Source organism: Lithobates pipiens, unplaced genomic scaffold (genome assembly GCF_037356315.1).
Source record: "Lithobates pipiens isolate NorthernLeopardFrog02 unplaced genomic scaffold, aLitPip1_a1.2 Scaffold_13, whole genome shotgun sequence".
NCBI classification, from domain to species: Eukaryota; Metazoa; Chordata; class Amphibia; order Anura; family Ranidae; genus Lithobates; species Lithobates pipiens.
The window spans coordinates 535,480,397-535,501,999 of NW_027507718.1; the positions used below are offsets into that span (position 1 = coordinate 535,480,397).

Below are 21,603 nucleotides of genomic sequence, written 5' to 3' on the forward strand. Positions count from 1 at the left end.
TCGGCCAAGAGGGTCTCCAAGATCAGCTCTCTGGGTTGCAAAGAACCTTTTCTGACGTTTTTCCCAGATCGTGTGGTCTTGGTTCCCATGTTAGGGTCAAATCCTAAGGTCACATCTGTATTTCATGAGAACCAGGAGATTGTTCTTCCTACTTTTCGGACTTCCGGAGATTCTAACATTCATCCTTTAGATGTTGGAGAAGTTCTAAAACAGTACTTAGAATCCACAGCTCCTTTTCGGACTTCTGACCATCTCTTTGTTTACTTCCATGGAAAGAATAAGGGATCGCGTGCTTCTTCAAGAACCATCGCAGCTTGGATTGTTCAGGCCATCCAAGGGGCTTATAAGGCCTAAGGGTTTGGCTCCTCCGGAAGCGGTGACCGCTCATTCTACCAGGAGCGTTTCCACATCATGGGCGGCTGCTCGTCATGTTTCTCCAGAAGTAATCTGTAAAGCGGCCTCATGGTCATCAATTGATACCTTTATGACACATTATTGTGTTGAGCCGGCTTCTTTATCATCGGTTAATTTTGGTTTGCATGTCTTATCTGTTGATGGTGCCAATTAAACCTTTTTCTGTTAACCAGCAATTTCCCACCCGGGTGTGTATGGCTCATTATTTCCCATACGTAGGCTGCCATGGAGTCTGTTAGGAAAAAGGAAAATTTATATCAAATACTTACCGTAATTTTCCTTTCCTGATGGACTCCATGGCAGCAGGAGTTCCCTTCCATTTGCTGGAGTAGGCTAAGTTACGGAACACGGCCTCTGTTCAGAAGCAAAGATTTATGGGAGTGGGGTCCTATGAGGTAGGAGAGGCGGGATTAACCCATACGTAGGCTGCCATGGAGTCCATCAGGAAAGGAAAATTACGGTAAGTATTTGATATAAATTTTCCTTTTTGGCTTAATGGCTGCCAGTCCCTCGGGCACCTGCCTGGGGCACCTTGTGGGTAATCCGGCTCTATCCGTATGACTTGTGTTATTGCAGCCAAATACATCAACTTTGTGTTCCTTTGTCTGTGAAATGTTCTAATGATATGAAGGAGAATTCCTGACACAACGTTCCCTCATCTTATTATATGTCCTTTATGTAGCGCCGGTACTCCTAACGAGTACGCTCTATGTGTTTAAATTTAGTTTTTTGCTCAAAACTGTAGTAAGTTTTGGGGTTAATTGTGCTAAACTGTACTTTGGCATCAGTTTGGCTGGGCTGTATAGAAGTTCTGCCTGGTCATAGGTGGGGTTGTACACCTGTGGAAGTGTCACGATCGTTCCACCACCTCGGTCACCCGAGTAAGACTTACCCGCAGGTTCCCGGTACGAGGGGATCGTCGTTGCCTTCGGACGCGGGTTGGCGCTAACGAACGCACGCGAGTGCACATAGTCCCCAACAGGCGCACGCGGGTGCGCGTTGACACGAACGGGCGTACGCGGGTACGCGGGGTCACGAACGGGAGCACGGTCACCCGCGGGGGTACGTAGACGTACCGTGCGACCGTTCTTGGCGCCCAGTTGCCTACTTAAGGGACCCGCTCCTGCTCCTCTGTGCTGTCCCGTCTGCAGCTTTCCCGTGACTCCTGCTATCTGTTCCTGTGTGTTGTTCCTGATTCTGTACCCGGCCTGTTCCTGGACCTTGCCTGCTTGCCGCCTGCCTCCGACCCTTTGCCTGATTGACCACGCTTCTGCCTTCTGCCTTGTACCTCTGCTGCCCGATTGTTGCCGACCCAGCTCGCTCCTGACTACTTCTGCCAGTCTGCCTACGGACCTGCTCTGACTACTGCTTCAGCAACTCCTGCCTGTTTGCCTGTGCCAGCCGTCCAGCGGTTCCTGTTCAGCATCCTGCGCTGGTTGCACCTTCTGCTCCGGCCCACCATCTGTTCCAGTCTCTTCTACCAGCTGACCAGTTTGGCACTTGTGCCCTCCGGACTCCTGAATCCCTGTTCCCATCTCCAGGGGCTCTCGAGCCGGGGTTTACGAGGCGCCGCTCCCTGCACGCTTGGGCTCTCCAACCAGGTACGTGACAGGAAGGCTATAGAATGCAGTCTGGTTGGACGCATTGGGTACCAATCCCTATCTGGGAGCCAATCAGTGGGCGGGTTTGTCTCACTGCGTAATCCGGGAAAAGGTACTTAAGGTGCTAAAGTCCCGTGGTTCTAGGGGGGGTACAATGAATAGATCTGGCGCTATACCCTTTTCTGCTAAAGAATGTGTCGCTAGGGGATTTGTATGAAATGTTCAGCATACTGGCAATTAGTTGGTGAACTAATATAAACTTATTATATATAATTTCCAGCTTGCTGGCTATTACATAGAAAATAAAAACCATAAAATGAAAACTATTAATCCAGCTCAGTTATATAAAATGTACAACATACTGGCAATTAGTATGGAAACGAATGAGATAAAAATTGCATATAGTAAAACAGTAAATAATTTCCAGCGTGCTGGCTCTCAAGTGAAAGATAGTGAAAACTGTTAATCCAAAAAGATTGTGACAATTACTCTTATTAGTAAAGTGCTGGTGCCACTACATGTGCTGGTATTTAGTAACAGATAGGTGTAAACATGAAATGAGGCAGGCTGTGCTATCTTCAAACTGCCAGTGAATTAAAGTGACTGTGAAGTTTGTACAAATTTCATGTGAAAAGTATGGTAACACAATAAATAGGTGGTAAATAACGCAATGCTAATACATCAGGTGAGGACGTGAAAAATGAAAAATTAAAAAAATAGAAAAAATAGAAAAATATGATAAATGGATAGAAACAAAAATAGAAAAAATATAAATAAAAATATATATATATATATAGATAACAAAAATGTCCCGTGAGTGGGGGAGGGGGAGTGATGATTTCAAATTTTGTTCTCCATGCACAGTGGTCACTTCTATATTATGCTCTCACTAGAAAAAAGACCCCGTCCGGGGTGGATCAACCTTCACAATATTAGCTATTGTGTCGCTCTCTGTCTTGCTTCTGGTGTAATGCTGGGGATCCCTCGTTTTTCCCGTGGGTGGAGTGTACCACGATGTGTATGATAAAAGAGAGGACCATCCATAGTGTGATAACGTTTGAGAAACAGATTTATTTAAAGAAGATTAAAACTACTTACAAATATAGGTAAGAATGGTAGCGGTTTGTTAAATTATTGCTGTAGCTTTAAAGCAGCTTGTGAGCGTCCTGTTCGGCTTCCTCACCGTCTATGCTAAAGGTGTACGTCGCTTGGCCACGCCCTACACGTTTCGTCATTCAGACGTCATCTGGAGGGGCCATCTTCATACACCCTTCGCTCTATATAGAGCATAATGCACCTATCGCGCATGCGCGGTCAATCGCCGCCATTTTAAGTGAGGGAATGCCCTCATAATTTAATTCTGCGCGACGGTTATTATGTTCTTGCTGCTGGGACTATAATTTAAAGGGGTTGTAAAGGTAAATGTTTTTTCACCTTAATGCATTCTATGCATTAAGGTGAAAAAACATCTGACATGGCCGGCGCCCCCAGTCCCCCCGTTTTACTTACCTGACCCCTCGAAAATCCCGCGCTCGCCCCCGCTGTCCTCTTCGCCGCTCAGCCTGGCCGCTGATTGGCTGGAGTGGATGGATTGAAAGCAGCGCAGCCATTGGCTCGCGCTGCTGTCAATCACATCCAATTACGCAGCGCGCCGGGGGCGGGGCCTTGTTATACAGCAAGCGGCTATAGCCGCCGGCTGTATCACGGGAACGCGCCCGCAGGTGCTTCTCACCAATGCGAGGGAGCTCGCATTAACGTGAGAAGCACCTGAGGGAGGAAGCAGAGACAGCCGCCGAGGGACCCCAGAAGAGTAGGTTCAGGGCCACTCTGTGCAAAACAAGCTGCACAGTGGAGGTAAGTATAACATGTTTGTTATTTTAAAAAAATAAAAAATTTTACTTTACAACCCCTTTAACCCACTAAAGGATTTGCATAGAACCATATGTGCAAATATAAATACAGATACAATTAACTATGAGAAAAATAATGAAATAAATATAATAAAATAAAAAAACGTATGTTGGGGCATTAAGCTATACAATAATAGATTGGAATACTTATTAGTCTTTGGTTTATTATTTGTTTAGGGGTAAAGAATAATAAAATCTGTATTGTGATTCATAGTAAGGAGGAACCAATTTTGACAAAAAACTCAGTTTATGCTGGGGCAGAAATTTCCATATAAAAATAGAATTAAAAATAGAATAAAATAAACAAAGGTTAGGAAATGATTGGAAAAGGTGCTGGAATGACTACTGCGTAATGATAAAAATGTACCATGTTATTGTTTAGTGGGAGTTCAATTTGTGTGATTAGAACTTCTTGGTATAAAAATGATCTGTAAAATTATATATAAAAATAAAAAATGTATAAAATATTCGTGTATACAGAAATAAATGTAAAAAAATATATATATATTTTTTGGAGAAATGCCTGGTACTTATGTATATTTACTATTTCGGATATGCCCAAAAATATTTTATTTTATTATACTCCTTTCTTTCATTTACATTTTGTAGTTTTTTAATTGTTTAATTTTTTAATTTCTTTTTAATTTTTTGGTTTTTTGAATAAATAACCTTCGACCCAAATTTCTATGTTGCTCCCTTTGATGTTGGTGCGGATGGGTTGCATAGTTATTCGCATCCTAAATTTGTTATGTCACTTGACCATCATTTTTTTTAAAAATCATAAATGCCATTTTCCTAAAACGATGGATGTCGTTTTTAGAGGTAGATAGCCCTTTTTAGGGTGGAGAAGAGGAAGGGAAAAAGGAGGAGAAAAAGGTTGGGAATGAGGGGCAGCAATAGTATTTATTTATTTAAGATAATATATATTATCAGTGATTGTTTACATGTATTACATTCGATCTGGATATGTTCTCAAGAGTTTTTTTAAAATTCTTTAAAAAATTCCCTAAAAATATTTTAATTTTAGTTAATACCAACTTAAAAATTGGTTAAAAAACAATTAAGGTCCAGGTCTATGTTCATTCCTGCAGGATATAAAGTTTCTAAATTAAAAATCCACCTTGTTTCGTTCTGTGAGATTTTTATGGTCATATCTTCTCCCCTCCAGAGATGTTCATCAACCAGGTCCGGACCCATATAACATTCCGAGACATCATAACAGGTACTCCCCCCTTAGAAGATATCCCCAAACCACCCCCTCTCACGTCAGGTACCAAAGTGATTTTTTTCACAGGGGGCAAGGACACAGACCACCGAGGAATCCCCCATTTGGACCGAGAGGCGGCTGGAGACCTTTCCGGTACCCAACAAGAAGTCAACACCAGAGACCACCAAGAAGAAACGGTGGATGGAATCCCAGGTGGACAGGCCCAGGGAATACGAGAGAAGAACATTTGGAACAACAAGATCACCGAGAGAACCAAGGGAGGGAGTACAAACCCCCAAAATGGGCAGAAGAAAACAAAAGAGGGGTAAGAGAGGAGGCCTCAAGAAAAAGAAGCCGAGAATACTAGGAGAAGGTATATATAACCTAAGTGGGGCCACCTTTTGCGAGGAGGAACTAAAAATATTGGATCTTGGTTTAAAATTTGCTCCAGACAAAGATCTGGACAAATTTGAAACTTTTATTGACCTACAAAAATTTGTTAGAAAATTAAACATTAAAAAATTTTTTGCTAACACAAAAAACACAGGGAAAGAGAAGGAGGAACTAAGTTTTAGGCACTCTCAACTGAGAAACAATTCTATTTTTAACCCTAACCAGCAGCAGAATGAAGAAATCAAAGTTTTTAGAAAAATGGTCGAAAGAGATATTAGGGAATTAACAATCAAACCCTCTAAGAAGAAGGGGATCTGGAAGACCATCAAACAACTGGAGAAGAAGAAAGACATAGTCATCAGACCAGCGGATAAAGAAGGCGGGCTGGTCATACTTAATAAAGCAGACTATGAACAGGAGATGGCTAATCTCCTCAATATCCCGGACACCTACAAACAACTAAAGCAAAATCCAAAAGAGGAATACAATAAAAAACTCAATAATTATGTCCAGAAGGGCCTAAACAAAGGGATCCTCAATAAAAAAGAAGCGAGATACCTAATACCTAACGCACCAAAAACCCCAGTAATTTATTATGTCCCAAAAATCCACAAGAGTCAAGCACAACCCCCAGGAAGACCCATAGTAAGTGGAATAGATTCCCTTTTCTCAAGACTGGGTGCCTATGTTGACGGATTTTTACAACCGTTAGTAGTTAAAGGGAAATCTTATCTAAGAGACAGCAGACAATTACTGAAAGAATTGGAAAATGTTAAGGTGGGTGAAAAAGATCTATTAGTTACAATCGATGTCAATTCCCTATACACAAACATCAAACAGAAAGATGGCCTCAATGCAGTAGAATGGGCCCTCCATAAAAAATCAGATCTGAAACAAGAACAAATAGATTATATACTAGAAGGATTGGATCTGGCGATGAGACATAACCACTTCTGCTATAAAGGCAAACATTATGTCCAAACAAAGGGAGTTGCTATGGGGGCAAAATACGCACCCAGCATGGCAAATTTATTCTTAGATCACTGGGAGGAAGAACAGATCTATGGAACTTCTAGAAGGAACCTCAAAATGTATAGAAGATATATAGATGACATTTTAATAATTTGGGGAGGGTCTCAAACGGAACTACAGTCTTTCTTACAGGAAATAAATCATAATATCTACGGTATTACTTTCACAGGCAAATGGGATGAGCAAAGCATAGATTACTTAGATTTACAAATTTTTAAATCAGAAGGGTCCCTGGGTACAAGAACTTTCTTTAAAACCACGGACCGAAACGGCTACATACCCACTTCGAGTTGCCACCATCCAAGATGGATCGGCAACATACCTAAGGGACAACTTTTAAGAATATACAGGAATTGCACCAAGAAAGAGGACTTTGACGCACAAGCGGAAGTCATCATTAGGAGATTTATACATAAGGGATATAAAGAGCCCTATCTTAGGGCCCTTAAAGAAACCGTAATGAAAATGGAGAGGAAAAAACTAATAGAAAACAAAACAACCTCTAAGAAAAAGAAAAATATAGAGACTGCCTTCCTCACTGGCTTTAATAGGCAACATAAGGAAATAGAAAGGATCATAAAGAAACATTGGTCCATGTTAAAAACAGATGAAGTGCTGAAACAAATACTGCCAAACAATCCCGCTTTCATTTACAAGAAAGCCCCTAATCTGAGAAGTAAATTAGTTAAAAATTCAATCGACCCTCCGCGACACATCAAGATTAACAAACATCTAAAGGGCTTCTTCAAATGCGGCCAATGTCTCCCTTGCCGCAGGAGCAAAAAAAACCCAAAGGAAAACTACTAAATTCACCTCGACCACCAATGGAAGAGAATTCTCTATAAAAGAGTTGATTTCTTGCAAAAGCACTCATGTGACATATGTCATAGAGTGCCCCTGTCACAAACAATATGTGGGAAGAACCACACGGGAACTACACGAAAGAATCAGGGAACATATCAAAAACATTAAAAAAGGATATGACAAGCACAGTGTCTCTCGACATTTTAGAGATTTTCACAATCAGGATCCTAAACAAATGACTTTTTGCGCCATCGACAAAATCAAGGGACACTGGAGGGGAGAAGATATGACCATAAAAATCTCACAGAACGAAACAAGGTGGATTTTTAATTTAGAAACTTTATATCCTGCAGGAATGAACATAGACCTGGACCTTAATTGTTTTTTAACCAATTTTTAAGTTGGTATTAACTAAAATTAAAATATTTTTAGGGAATTTTTTAAAGAATTTTAAAAAAACTCTTGAGAACATATCCAGATCGAATGTAATACATGTAAACAATCACTGATAATATACATTATCTTAAATAAATAAATACTATTGCTGCCCCTCATTCCCAACCTTTTTCTCCTCCTTTTTCCCTTCCTCTTCTCCACCCTAAAAAGGGCTATCTACCTCTAAAAACGACATCCATCGTTTTAGGAAAATGGCATTTATGATTTTTTAAAAAAATGATGGTCAATTGACATAACAAATTTAGGATGCGAATAGCTATGCAACCCATCCGCACCAACATCAAAGGGAGCAACATAGAAATTTGGGTCGAAGGTTATTTATTCAAAAAACCAAAAAATTAAAAAGAAATTAAAAAATTAAACAATTAAAAAACTACAAAATGTAAATGAAAGAAAGGAGTATAATAAAATAAAATATTTTTGGGCATATCCGAAATAGTAAATATACATAAGTACCAGGCATTTCTCCAAAAAATATATATATATTTTTTTACATTTATTTCTGTATACACGAATATTTTATACATTTTTTATTTTTATATATAATTTTACAGATCATTTTTATACCAAGAAGTTCTAATCACACAAATTGAACTCCCACTAAACAATAACATGGTACATTTTTATCATTACGCAGTAGTCATTCCAGCACCTTTTCCAATCATTTCCTAACCTTTGTTTATTTTATTCTATTTTTAATTCTATTTTTATATGGAAATTTCTGCCCCAGCATAAACTGAGTTTTTTGTCAAAATTGGTTCCTCCTTACTATGAATCACAATACAGATTTTATTATTCTTTACCCCTAAACAAATAATAAACCAAAGACTAATAAGTATTCCAATCTATTATTGTATAGCTTAATGCCCCAACATACGTTTTTTTATTTTATTATATTTATTTCATTATTTTTCTCATAGTTAATTGTATCTGTATTTATATTTGCACATATGGTTCTATGCAAATCCTTTAGGGCAGGGATGTCCAAACTTTTTTCAAAGAGGGCCAGATTTGATGAACTGAACATGCGCGAGGGCCGACCATTTTGCCTGACATTCTTTGAACCATTAAAATTCGGTCTAAGTGTGTCCATCCGAGCACTAATACACTTCCCCACAAGAATTCTCTTGATTTGTGGCTGTGTGTGGTGAATAGATGAGCTCAAGTGTATTATTTGGATACACCATATTTATTGGCGTATAACACGCACCTTCACTTTAAGAAAACTTCAGGAAAAAAAAAACTTAAAATTTTAAATAAAGAACTGTGAAGCAAAACAAGGATCAGTGTCTATCTGCAGACCCACAATTGCTAGGAATGCAGCGGCCACCATTGCCAGGGATGCACCCACCATTGCCAGGGAATTCACCCACCATTGCCGGGAATTCACTCACCATTGCCGGGAATTCACTCACCATTGCAGGGAATGCAGCCACCATTGCCGGGAATGCAGCCACCATTGCCAGGAATGCACCCACCATTGCCAGGAATGCACCCACCATTGCCAGGGATTCACCCGCCATTGCCAGGGATTCACCCGCCATTGCCGGGAATGCAGCCACCATTGCCAGGAATGCACCCACCATTGCCAGGAATGCACCCACCATTGCCAGGGATTCACCCGCCATTGCCAGGGATTCACCCGCCATTGCCGGGAATGCAGCCACCATTGCCGGGAATGCAGCCACCATTGCCAGGAATGCAGCCACCTTTGCCAGAGAATTCACTCACCATTGCCGGGAATGCAGCCACCATTGCCAGGGATTCACCCGCCATTGCCAGGGATTCATTCACCATTGCCGGGAATGCAGCCACCATTGCCGGGAATGCAGCCACCATTGCCAGGGATTCACCCGCCATTGCCAGGGATTCATTCACCATTGCCGGGAATGCAGCCACCATTGCCGGGAATGCAGCCACCATTGCTGGGAATGCAGCCACCATTGCCAGGAATGCAGCCACCATTGCCAGGAATGCACCCATCATTGCCAGGGATTCACCCGCCATTGCCAGGGATTCACTCCCCATTGCCGGGAATGCAGCCACCATTGCCAGCAATTCACTCACCATTGCCGGGAATGCAGCCACCATTGCCAGCAATTCACTCACCATTGCCGGGAATGCAGCCACCATTGCCAGCAATTCACTCACCATTGCCGGGAATGCAGCCACCATTGCCAGGAATGCAGGCACCATTGCCAGGAATGCACCCACCATTGATAGGAATGCACCCACCATTGCCAGGAATGCACCCACCATTGCCAGGGATTCACCCGCCAATGCCAGGAATTCACTCACCATTGCCGGGAATGCTGCCACCATTGCCAGGAATGCATCCACCAATGCCAGAAATGCAGCCACCATTGCTAGGAATGCAGCCACCATTGCCAGGAATTTCACCCACCATTGCCAGGAATTTCAGCCACCATTGCCAGGAATGCAGCCACCATTGCCAGGAATTTCACTCACCATTGCCAGGAATTTCACCCACCATTGCCGGGAATGCAGCCACCATTGCCAGGAATGCACCCACCATTGCCAGGAATGCACCCACCATTGCCAGGGATTCACCCGCCATTGCCAGGGATTCACCCGCCATTGCCGGGAATGCAGCCACCATTGCCAGGAATGCACCCACCATTGCCAGGAATGCACCCACCATTGCCAGGGATTCACCCGCCATTGCCAGGGATTCACCCGTCATTGCCGGGAATGCAGCCACCATTGCCGGGAATGCAGCCACCATTGCCAGGAATGCAGCCACCTTTGCCAGAGAATTCACTCACCATTGCCGGGAATGCAGCCACCATTGCCAGGGATTCACCCGCCATTGCCAGGGATTCATTCACCATTGCCGGGAATGCAGCCACCATTGCCGGGAATGCAGCCACCATTGCCAGGGATTCACCCGCCATTGCCAGGGATTCATTCACCATTGCCGGGAATGCAGCCACCATTGCCGGGAATGCAGCCACCATTGCTGGGAATGCAGCCACCATTGCCAGGAATGCAGCCACCATTGCCAGGAATGCACCCATCATTGCCAGGGATTCACCCGCCATTGCCAGGGATTCACTCCCCATTGCCGGGAATGCAGCCACCATTGCCAGCAATTCACTCACCATTGCCGGGAATGCAGCCACCATTGCCAGCAATTCACTCACCATTGCCGGGAATGCAGCCACCATTGCCAGGAATGCAGGCACCATTGCCAGGAATGCACCCACCATTGATAGGAATGCACCCACCATTGCCAGGAATGCACCCACCATTGCCAGGGATTCACCCGCCAATGCCAGGAATTCACTCACCATTGCCGGGAATGCTGCCACCATTGCCAGGAATGCATCCACCAATGCCAGAAATGCAGCCACCATTGCTAGGAATGCAGCCACCATTGCCAGGAATTTCACCCACCATTGCCAGGAATTTCAGCCACCATTGCCAGGAATGCAGCCACCATTGCCAGGAATTTCACTCACCATTGCCAGGAATTTCACCCACCATTGCCAGGAATGCAGCCACCATTGCTAGTAATTCACTCACCATTGCCAGGAATGCAGCTCCACAATTGCAATTGCCAGGAATGCAGCCACCATTACCATCAGTGCAGCCATGGAGGGCAGGACGGGCGCCAAAGACATCTTACAGGAGAATCTCCTGTTTACACAACGGCCTCTTTAAGTCCCGCCTCCTTTGATGGACAGCACAGTCGTCCAATGGCAGAGACGGGACTTTCTATTACAGCTGCCGTGTAAACAGGTTCTCCTCCTGTGTGCACGGCACTCGTCCCGCCTCCTCCCTCCGAGGCAGCCGGACTATACATCTTTTGTGGCCCCGGCGCTGGGAGATCGCCGGGGGCCACAAAAGATATATATGTTTAAACAACCAGGCGGGCCGTTCAAAATCGGACCGCGGGCCGCAATTGGCCCGCGGGCCGGACTTTGGACATGCCTGCTTTAGTGGGTTAAATTATAGTCCCAGCAGCAAGAACATAATAACCGTCGCGCAGAATTAAATTATGAGGGCATTCCCTCACTTAAAATGGCGGCGATTGACCGCGCATGCGCGATTGTCACGGTCGTTCCCAGAACCCAGTGACTCGTGGTAGGCCTGCCCACGTTGTCTCTTCGTTTAGAGCCAATAGGTACCCATGGGCGCGCGTTGGCGCTAACGAACGCTTACGTTTAAGTACGAACGGGCGCACGCGGGTGCGCGATATGGTGAACGAGCGCACGCGGGTGCGCAAGGGCACGAACGGGCGCACGCGGGTGCGCGGGCGCACGAACGGCTGCACGGTCTTGCACGGGCACGCTCAGACTTGCCGTGCGACCGTTCTTGGCGCCCAAAGGGCTATTTAAGGAACCTGTTGCAGTCCCCCGGTGCTGTCCAGTCTACAGCGTTCCCGTGAGTTTGTCTCTGTGTAACCTGATAATTCCTGCCTCTGATCTACCCGGCTTGTTCCTGTTTACTCCTGCTTGCTGCCAGCCCTGACCCTCGGACTTCCTGACCACGCTCCTGCCTTCTCCTTCGGTACTTCTGCTGCCTGCCTGTTGACGACCCGGCCTGTGTTTGACCCTTCTGTTTGCCTGCTGATCCAGTTGTTTCCTGTGACCACCGCTGCCTGTAGCCAGCCGTTCCTGTGCTCCAGTCCTGCACCTGCTGCCAGTCGCTGTCCGCTTCCCAGCTGTTCCGGTATCATCCACCGCAGTCCAGCTCCAGGGCCTATCAACCATCACGGACTTGGCACTTGTGCCCTCTGACCTCTAGAGTCCCTGTTCCCACTCTCAGGGGATCTCGAGCCAGAGGCTCACGAGAGGCCGCTCCCTGCACTTCGGGCTCCGTCCACCAGGTACGTGACAGCGATAGGTGCATTATGCTCTATATAGAGCGAAGGGTGTATGAAGATGGCCGCTCCAGATGACGTCTGAATGACGAAACGTGTAGGGCGTGGCCAAGCGACGTACACCTTTAGCATAGATGGTGAGGAAGCCGAACGGGACGCTCACAAGCTGCTTTAAAGCTACAGCAATAATTTAACAAACCGCTACCATTCTTACCTATATTTGTAAGTAGTTTTAATCTTCTTTAAATAAATCTGTTTCTCAAACGTTATCACACTATGGATGGTCCTCTCTTTTATCATACACATCGTGGTACACTCCACCCACGGGAAAAACGAGGGATCCCCAGCATTACACCAGAAGCAAGACAGAGAGCGACACAATAGCTAATATTGTGAAGGTTGATCCACCCCGGACGGGGTCTTTTTTCTAGTGAGAGCATAATATAGAAGTGACCACTGTGCATGGAGAACAAAATTTGAAATCATCACTCCCCCTCCCCCACTCACGGGACATTTTTGTTATCTATATATATATATATTTTTATTTATATTTTTTCTATTTTTGTTTCTATCCATTTATCATATTTTTCTATTTTTTCTATTTTTTTAATTTTTCATTTTTCATGTCCTCACCTGATGTATTAGCATTGCGTTATTTACCACCTATTTATTGTGTTGAGCAAATATAACAGTAAGTATTCCTGCGCTAAAATGGGTTTGTGAGAAAATGAAAAAAACTAAATCAAAAAACAAAAAGACAAAACAACAAAAAGGTGCTGCATACACCGTGTGGACCAAACGCACGTCCAAATAGATGTAAAATAAAGAAGAAGGGGTGGTGTTGCACTCCTATTTAGAATATTGATTACAAAAATAGCGTGATTGATTAACTAATATATGCCGCAATATAGGTATAGTGCAAAAAAATAAATAAAATAGATATCTAAACACTATGATGAATGTGACACTTATGTAAAATTAAATAAAACAATTAAATAAACAAAGTCCACATTAAAAGTGCAATTGTAAGTGATTATACCTCTGTGTACAGTATATAGTGTATACGTGAATCATTCATTAAGTGACCAGTATAAATAAAATTATGAAGCGAGTGACATTTAAGAACAACAAAAATAGTAGTTGAAATCCTCTAAATTAAACGGTAAACTGGTGCAGTCCTGAATTTTTAAAATCCTCAGTAAAATGTGCAAAAAGTGCAAACGTGCAGAGTGTTGCGCTGGGACACTGTGATTTGCTGACTTGGACTCTAAAGTGACATTGTGCCTTTAAGTGCAAATACAGCAGGAGAAATCTTCAGCGTCACTGACACCCGTGAGCAAAATGAATGGTTACCTTACTGCTGTAAGGTAAACAGCATGTAGCGGGTGCAGGGGGAGGGGAGCGTTCCCTTCAGCTGATCCTTTCTTAGATGTCCCTTTCAAACTTCTGAATGCAAACAGGGATAGTGGGGGCAGAGGTATTCCTTATCTTCCTCTCTCACTTCGGATTGTGTAGTTCTCAGTAGGTATTTTAAAAAGATAAAAGGAGGTCCACCATAGTGTAGTAGTTTTTGTAAAGTAATGCAAATTTTTATTCATACAAAAGGAAAAAACTCACATTTTTTCAAGGGTATAAGGATGTTGTAAAAACGAGCGCCAAGCTCGTGTAGCAGTCTGAGCGTCTATTCCATTATCTGGGAGCCTCGGGTCCTACGCGTTACGTCACCACGTGACTTCAACTGGGATCCTCCCCCACTATCCCTGTTTGCATTCAGAAGTTTGAAAGGGACATCTAAGAAAGGATCAGCTGAAGGGAACGCTCCCCTCCCCCTGCACCCGCTACATGCTGTTTACCTTACAGCAGTAAGGTAACCATTCATTTTGCTCACGGGTGTCAGTGACGCTGAAGATTTCTCCTGCTGTATTTGCACTTAAAGGCACAATGTCACTTTAGAGTCCAAGTCAGCATTACACAGTGTTCCAGCGCAACACTCTGCACGTTTGCACTTTTTGCACATTTTACTGAGGATTTTAAAAATTCAGGACTGCACCAGTTTACCGTTTAATTTAGAGGATTTCAACTACTATTTTTGTTGTTCTTAAATGTCACTCGCTTCATAATTTTATTTATACTGGTCACTTAATGAATGATTCACGTATACACTATATACTGTACACAGAGGTATAATCACTTACAATTGCACTTTTAATGTGGACTTTGTTTATTTAATTGTTTTATTTAATTTTACATAAGTGTCACATTCATCATAGTGTTTAGATATCTATTTTATTTATTTTTTTGCACTATACCTATATTGCGGCATATATTAGTTAATCAATTACGCTATTTTTGTAATCAATATTCTAAATAGGAGCGCAACACCACCCCTTCTTCTTTATTTATTGTGTTACCATACTTTTCACATGAAATTTGTACAAACTTCACAGTCACTTTAATTCACTGGCAGTTTGAAGATAGCACAGCCTGCCTCATTTCATGTTTACACCTATCTGTTACTAAATACCAGCACATGTAGTGGCACCAGCACTTTACTAATAAGAGTAATTGTCACAATCTTTTTGGATTAACAGTTTTCACTATCTTTCACTTGAGAGCCAGCACGCTGGAAATTATTTACTGTTTTACTATATGCAATTTTTATCTCATTAATTTCCATACTAATTGCCAGTATGTTGTACATTTTATATAACTGAGCTGGATTAATAGTTTTCATTTTATGGTTTTTATTTTCTATGTAATAGCCAGCAAGCTGGAAATTATATATAATAAGTTTATATTAGTTCACCAACTAATTGCCAGTATGCTGAACATTTCATACAAATGAGCCCCTAGCGACACATTCTTTAGCAGAAAAGGGTATAGCGCCAGATCTATTCATTGTACCCCCCCTTTTTAACATTTTCCACCTCATTAGGTGGATATTAATAGAGGCTGCTCTTACCTATCTTTGCACATAAAAACATCTTTGTACGTATACATATCTCTAGTATCTTTCTAAATTGCAGGTTCCATAGCGCAACCTACCCACCCTTTTATCCCATGGTTCTAGGTCCAGATTGACTCCGTGGTTCTCCTGACCAGCCCCCGGGGGCCCTCATGGCCTGGGGTGCAGATCCATCCATTTTACGAGCCTCAGAACTGGCCAGTTTGAGGCGCAGCAACTGGAAGGAGGATTCTACGGTGTTCCGGTGCCGTCTCGGGTTTGGAGAGGCCCAACAACTCTACACGTGACCAGGAGAGGACTCTTCAGTAAGAGAGCCACACACAAGGCCGGCTGCTCGGTAAGAGCCTGGAAGCTGAGCTGCCATGGACATCGATTGAATCCACAATTATTACGGTATCGCCGGACCGGCTGAAAGATTCTGGTACAGTAAGAAAAGTTCCTATTCTACTCTTCCAGTTCTAACAAAGTTTCCAACCAAGTCTGTGTGAGAGACTATGAAAGGCCACAATTACCTGTTGGCTGCTAAACCAAAACTTAAGGATTTATCCAACAGATAAAGAATCCAGTTGCTGTTCCCTGGATTGTGTACAGAGAGAGAGACTTTTATTGAAGTCAGCAGTTCCAAGTACCTGAGCTAAACTTTACCCCGATACCCCGATACCCCCTACTCCCAACTTAGAGACTGAGTTTGTTCAATAGTTTTATGCAAAATAAAAATCCTAACAAGGAATTCAAGTGTCGGTCTCTACAGTTACTGGCTTATCAACCCTGGGAACCCCTAGACAAGGACAACGAGTACGAAACCCTGGGAACCCCTACACAAGGACAACGAGTACGAAACCCTGGGAACCCCTAGACAAGGACATTGAGTACGAAACCCTGGGAACCCCTAGACAAGAACAACGAGTACGAAACCCTGGGAACCCCTAGACAAGAACAACGAGTAGGAAACCCTGGGAACCCCTAGACAAGGACAACGAGTACGAAACCCTGGGAACCCCTAGACAAGGACAACGAGTACGAAACCCTGGGAACCCCTAGACAAGGACAACGAGTACGAAACCCTGGGAACCCCTAGACAAGGACAATGAGTACGAAACCCTGGGAACCCCTAGACAAGGACAACGAGTACGAAACCCTGGGAACCCCTAGACAAGGACAACGAGTACGAAACCCTGGGAACCCCTAGACAAGGACAAGAAGTACGAAACCCTGGGAACCCCTAGACAAGGACAACGAGTACGAAACCCTGGGAACCCCTAGACAAGGACAACAACTATGAAACCCTGGGAACCCCTAGACAAGGACAACAAGTATGAAACCCTGGGAACTCCTAGATGATGACAACAAGTACGAAACCCTGGGAACTCCTAGATGATGACAACAAGTACGAAACCCTGGGAACCCCTAGACAAAAACAATGAGTACGAAACCCTGGGAACCCCTAGACAAGGACATTGAGTACGAAACCCTGGGAACCCCTAGACAAGAACAACGAGTACGAAACCCTGGGAACCCCTAGACAAGAACAACGAGTAGGAAACCCTGGGAACCCCTAGACAAGGACAACGAGTACGAAACCCTGGGAACCCCTACACAAGGACAATGAGTACGAAACCCTGGGAACCCCTAGACAAGGACAACGAGTACGAAACCCTGGGAACCCCTAGACAAGGACAACGAGTACGAAACCCTGGGAACCCCTAGACAAGGACAAGAAGTACGAAACCCTGGGAACCCCTAGACAAGGACAACGAGTACGAAACCCTGGGAACCCCTAGACAAGGACAACAACTATGAAACCCTGGGAACCCCTAGACAAGGACAACAAGTATGAAACCCTGGGAACTCCTAGATGATGACAACAAGTACGAAACCCTGGGAACTCCTAGATGATGACAACAAGTACGAAACCCTGGGAACCCCTAGACAAAAACAATGAGTACGAAACCCTGGGAACCCCTAGACAAGGACAACGAGTACGAAACCCTGGGAACCCCTACACAAGGACAACGAGTACGAAGCCCTGGGAACCCCTAGACAAGGATAACAAGTACGAAACCCTGGGAACCCCTAGACAAGGACAACGAGTACGAAACCCTGGGAACCCCTAGACAAGGACAATGAGTACGAAACCCTGGGAACCCCTAGACAAGGACAACGAGTACGAAACCCTGGGAACCCCTAGACAAGGACAACGAGTACAAAACCCTGGGAACCCCTAGACAAGAACAACGAGTACGAAACCCTGGGAACTCCTAGACAAGGACAACGAGTACGAAACCCTGGGAACCCCTACACAAGGACAACGAGTACGAAACCCTGGGAACCCCTAGACAAGGACATTGAGTACGAAACCCTGGGAACCCCTAGACAAGAACAACGAGTACGAAACCCTGGGAACCCCTAGACAAGAACAACGAGTAGGAAACCCTGGGAACCCCTAGACAAGGACAACGAGTACGAAACCCTGGGAACCCCTACACAAGGACAATGAGTACGAAACCCTGGGAACCCCTAGACAAGGACAACGAGTACGAAACCCTGGGAACCCCTAGACAAGGACAACGAGTACGAAACCCTGGGAACCCCTAGACAAGGACAAGAAGTACGAAACCCTGGGAACCCCTAGACAAGGACAACGAGTACGAAACCCTGGGAACCCCTAGACAAGGACAACAACTATGAAACCCTGGGAACCCCTAGACAAGGACAACTAGTATGAAACCCTGGGAACTCCTAGATGATGACAACAAGTACGAAACCCTGGGAACTCCTAGATGATGACAACAAGTACGAAACCCTGGGAACCCCTAGACAAAAACAATGAGTACGAAACCCTGGGAACCCCTAGACAAGGACAACGAGTACGAAACCCTGGGAACCCCTAGACAAGGACAACGAGTACGAAACCCTGGGAACCCCTACACAAGGACAACGAGTACGAAGCCCTGGGAACCCCTAGACAAGGATAACAAGTACGAAACCCTGGGAACCCCTACACAAGGACAACGAGTACGAAACCCTGGGAACCCCTACACAAGGACAACGAGTACAAAACCCTGGGAACCCCTAGACAAGAACAACGAGTACGAAACCCTGGGAACCCCTAGACAAGGACAACGAGTACGAAACCCTGGGAACCCCTAGACAAGGACAACGAGTACGAAACCCTGGGAACCCCTACACAAGGACAACGAGTACGAAACCCTGGGAAACCCTAGACAAGAACAACGAGTACGAAACCCTGGGAACCCCTAGACAAGGACAACAACTATGAAACCCTGGGAACCCCTAGACAAGGACAACGAGTACGAAACCCTGGGAACCCCTAGACAAGGACAACGAGTACGAAACCCTGGGAACCCCTAGACAAGGACAACGAGTACGAAACCCTGGGAACCCCTACACAAGGACAATGAGTACGAAACCCTGGGAACCCCTAGACAAGGACAACGAGTACGAAACCCTGGGAACCCCTAGACAAGGACAACGAGTACGAAACCCTGGGAACCCCTAGACAAGGACAAGAAGTACGAAACCCTGGGAACCCCTAGACAAGGACAACGAGTATGAAACCCTGGGAACCCCTAGACAAGGACAACAACTATGAAACCCTGGGAACCCCTAGACAAGGACAACAAGTATGAAACCCTGGGAACTCCTAGATGATGACAACAAGTACGAAACCCTGGGAACTCCTAGATGATGACAACAAGTACGAAACCCTGGGAACCCCTAGACAAAAACAATGACTACGAAACCCTGGGAACCCCTAGACAAGGACATTGAGTACGAAACCCTGGGAACCCCTAGACAAGAACAACGAGTACGAAACCCTGGGAACCCCTAGACAAGAACAACGAGTAGGAAACCCTGGGAACCCCTAGACAAGGACAACGAGTACGAAACCCTGGGAACCCCTACACAAGGACAATGAGTACGAAACCCTGGGAACCCCTAGACAAGGACAACGAGTACGAAACCCTGGGAACCCCTAGACAAGGACAACGAGTACGAAACCCTGGGAACCCCTAGACAAGGACAAGAAGTACGAAACCCTGGGAACCCCTAGACAAGGACAACGAGTACGAAACCCTGGGAACCCCTAGACAAGGACAACAACTATGAAACCCTGGGAACCCCTAGACAAGGACAACAAGTATGAAACCCTGGGAACTCCTAGATGATGACAACAAGTACGAAACCCTGGGAACTCCTAGATGATGACAACAAGTACGAAACCCTGGGAACCCCTAGACAAAAACAATGAGTACGAAACCCTGGGAACCCCTAGACAAGGACAACGAGTACGAAACCCTGGGAACCCCTACACAAGGACAACGAGTACGAAGCCCTGGGAACCCCTAGACAAGGATAACAAGTACGAAACCCTGGGAACCCCTACACAAGGACAACGAGTACGAAACCCTGGGAACCCCTAGACAAGGACAACGAGTACGAAACCCTGGGAACCCCTAGACAAGAACAACGAGTACGAAACCCTGGGAACCCCTAGACAAGGACAACGAGTACGAAACCCTGGGAACCCCTAGACAAGGACAACGAGTACGAAACCCTGGGAACCCCTACACAAGGACAACGAGTACGAAACCCTGGGAACCCCTAGACAAGAACAACGAGTACGAAACCCTGGGAACCCCTAGACAAGGACAACGAGTACGAAACCCTGGGAACCCCTAGACAAGGACAACGAGTACAAAACCCTGGGAACCCCTAGACAAGAACAACGAGTACGAAACCCTGGGAACTCCTAGACAAGGACAACGAGTACGAAACCCTGGGAACCCCTACACAAGGACAACGAGTACGAAACCCTGGGAACCCCTAGACAAGGACATTGAGTACGAAACCCTGGGAACCCCTAGACAAGGACATTGAGTACGAAACCCTGGGAACCCCTAGACAAGAACAACGAGTACGAAACCCTGGGAACCCCTAGACAAGAACAACGAGTAGGAAACCCTGGGAACCCCTAGACAAGGACAACGAGTACGAAACCCTGGGAACCCCTACACAAGGACAATGAGTACGAAACCCTGGGAACCCCTAGACAAGGACAACGAGTACGAAACCCTGGGAACCCCTAGACAAGGACAACGAGTACGAAACCCTGGGAACCCCTAGACAAGGACAAGAAGTACGAAACCCTGGGAACCCCTAGACAAGGACAACGAGTACGAAACCCTGGGAACCCCTAGACAAGGACAACAACTATGAAACCCTGGGAACCCCTAGACAAGGACAACTAGTATGAAACCCTGGGAACTCCTAGATGATGACAACAAGTACGAAACCCTGGGAACTCCTAGATGATGACAACAAGTACGAAACCCTGGGAACCCCTAGACAAAAACAATGAGTACGAAACCCTGGGAACCCCTAGACAAGGACAACGAGTACGAAACCCTGGGAACCCCTAGACAAGGACAACGAGTACGAAACCCTGGGAACCCCTACACAAGGACAACGAGTACGAAGCCCTGGGAACCCCTAGACAAGGATAACAAGTACGAAACCCTGGGAACCCCTACACAAGGACAACGAGTACGAAACCCTGGGAACCCCTACACAAGGACAACGAGTACAAAACCCTGGGAACCCCTAGACAAGAACAACGAGTACGAAACCCTGGGAACCCCTAGACAAGGACAACGAGTACGAAACCCTGGGAACCCCTAGACAAGGACAACGAGTACGAAACCCTGGGAACCCCTACACAAGGACAACGAGTACGAAACCCTGGGAAACCCTAGACAAGAACAACGAGTACGAAACCCTGGGAACCCCTAGACAAGGACAACGAGTACGAAACCCTGGGAACCCCTAGACAAGGACAACGAGTACGAAACCCTGGGAACCCCTAGACAAGAACAACGAGTACGAAACCCTGGGAACTCCTAGACAAGGACAACGAGTACGAAACCCTGGGAACCCCTACACAAGGACAACGA

At 45.2% G+C, this 21,603-nt stretch overlaps 1 protein-coding gene across 1 annotated transcript in view; it reads left to right on the forward strand.

The window, feature by feature from the left end:
• Positions 1-21,603, forward strand: part of LOC143975965 (uncharacterized) — a 42,174-nt gene that overhangs the window by 15,480 nt on the left and 5,091 nt on the right. Inside the window, exons 3-4 of the mRNA XM_077478493.1 lie at positions 5,094-5,417; positions 5,584-6,489. Of these exons, the coding sequence (XP_077334619.1) occupies positions 5,094-5,417; positions 5,584-6,489 (1,230 nt within the window). The remainder of the gene's footprint in view (positions 1-5,093; positions 5,418-5,583; positions 6,490-21,603) is intronic.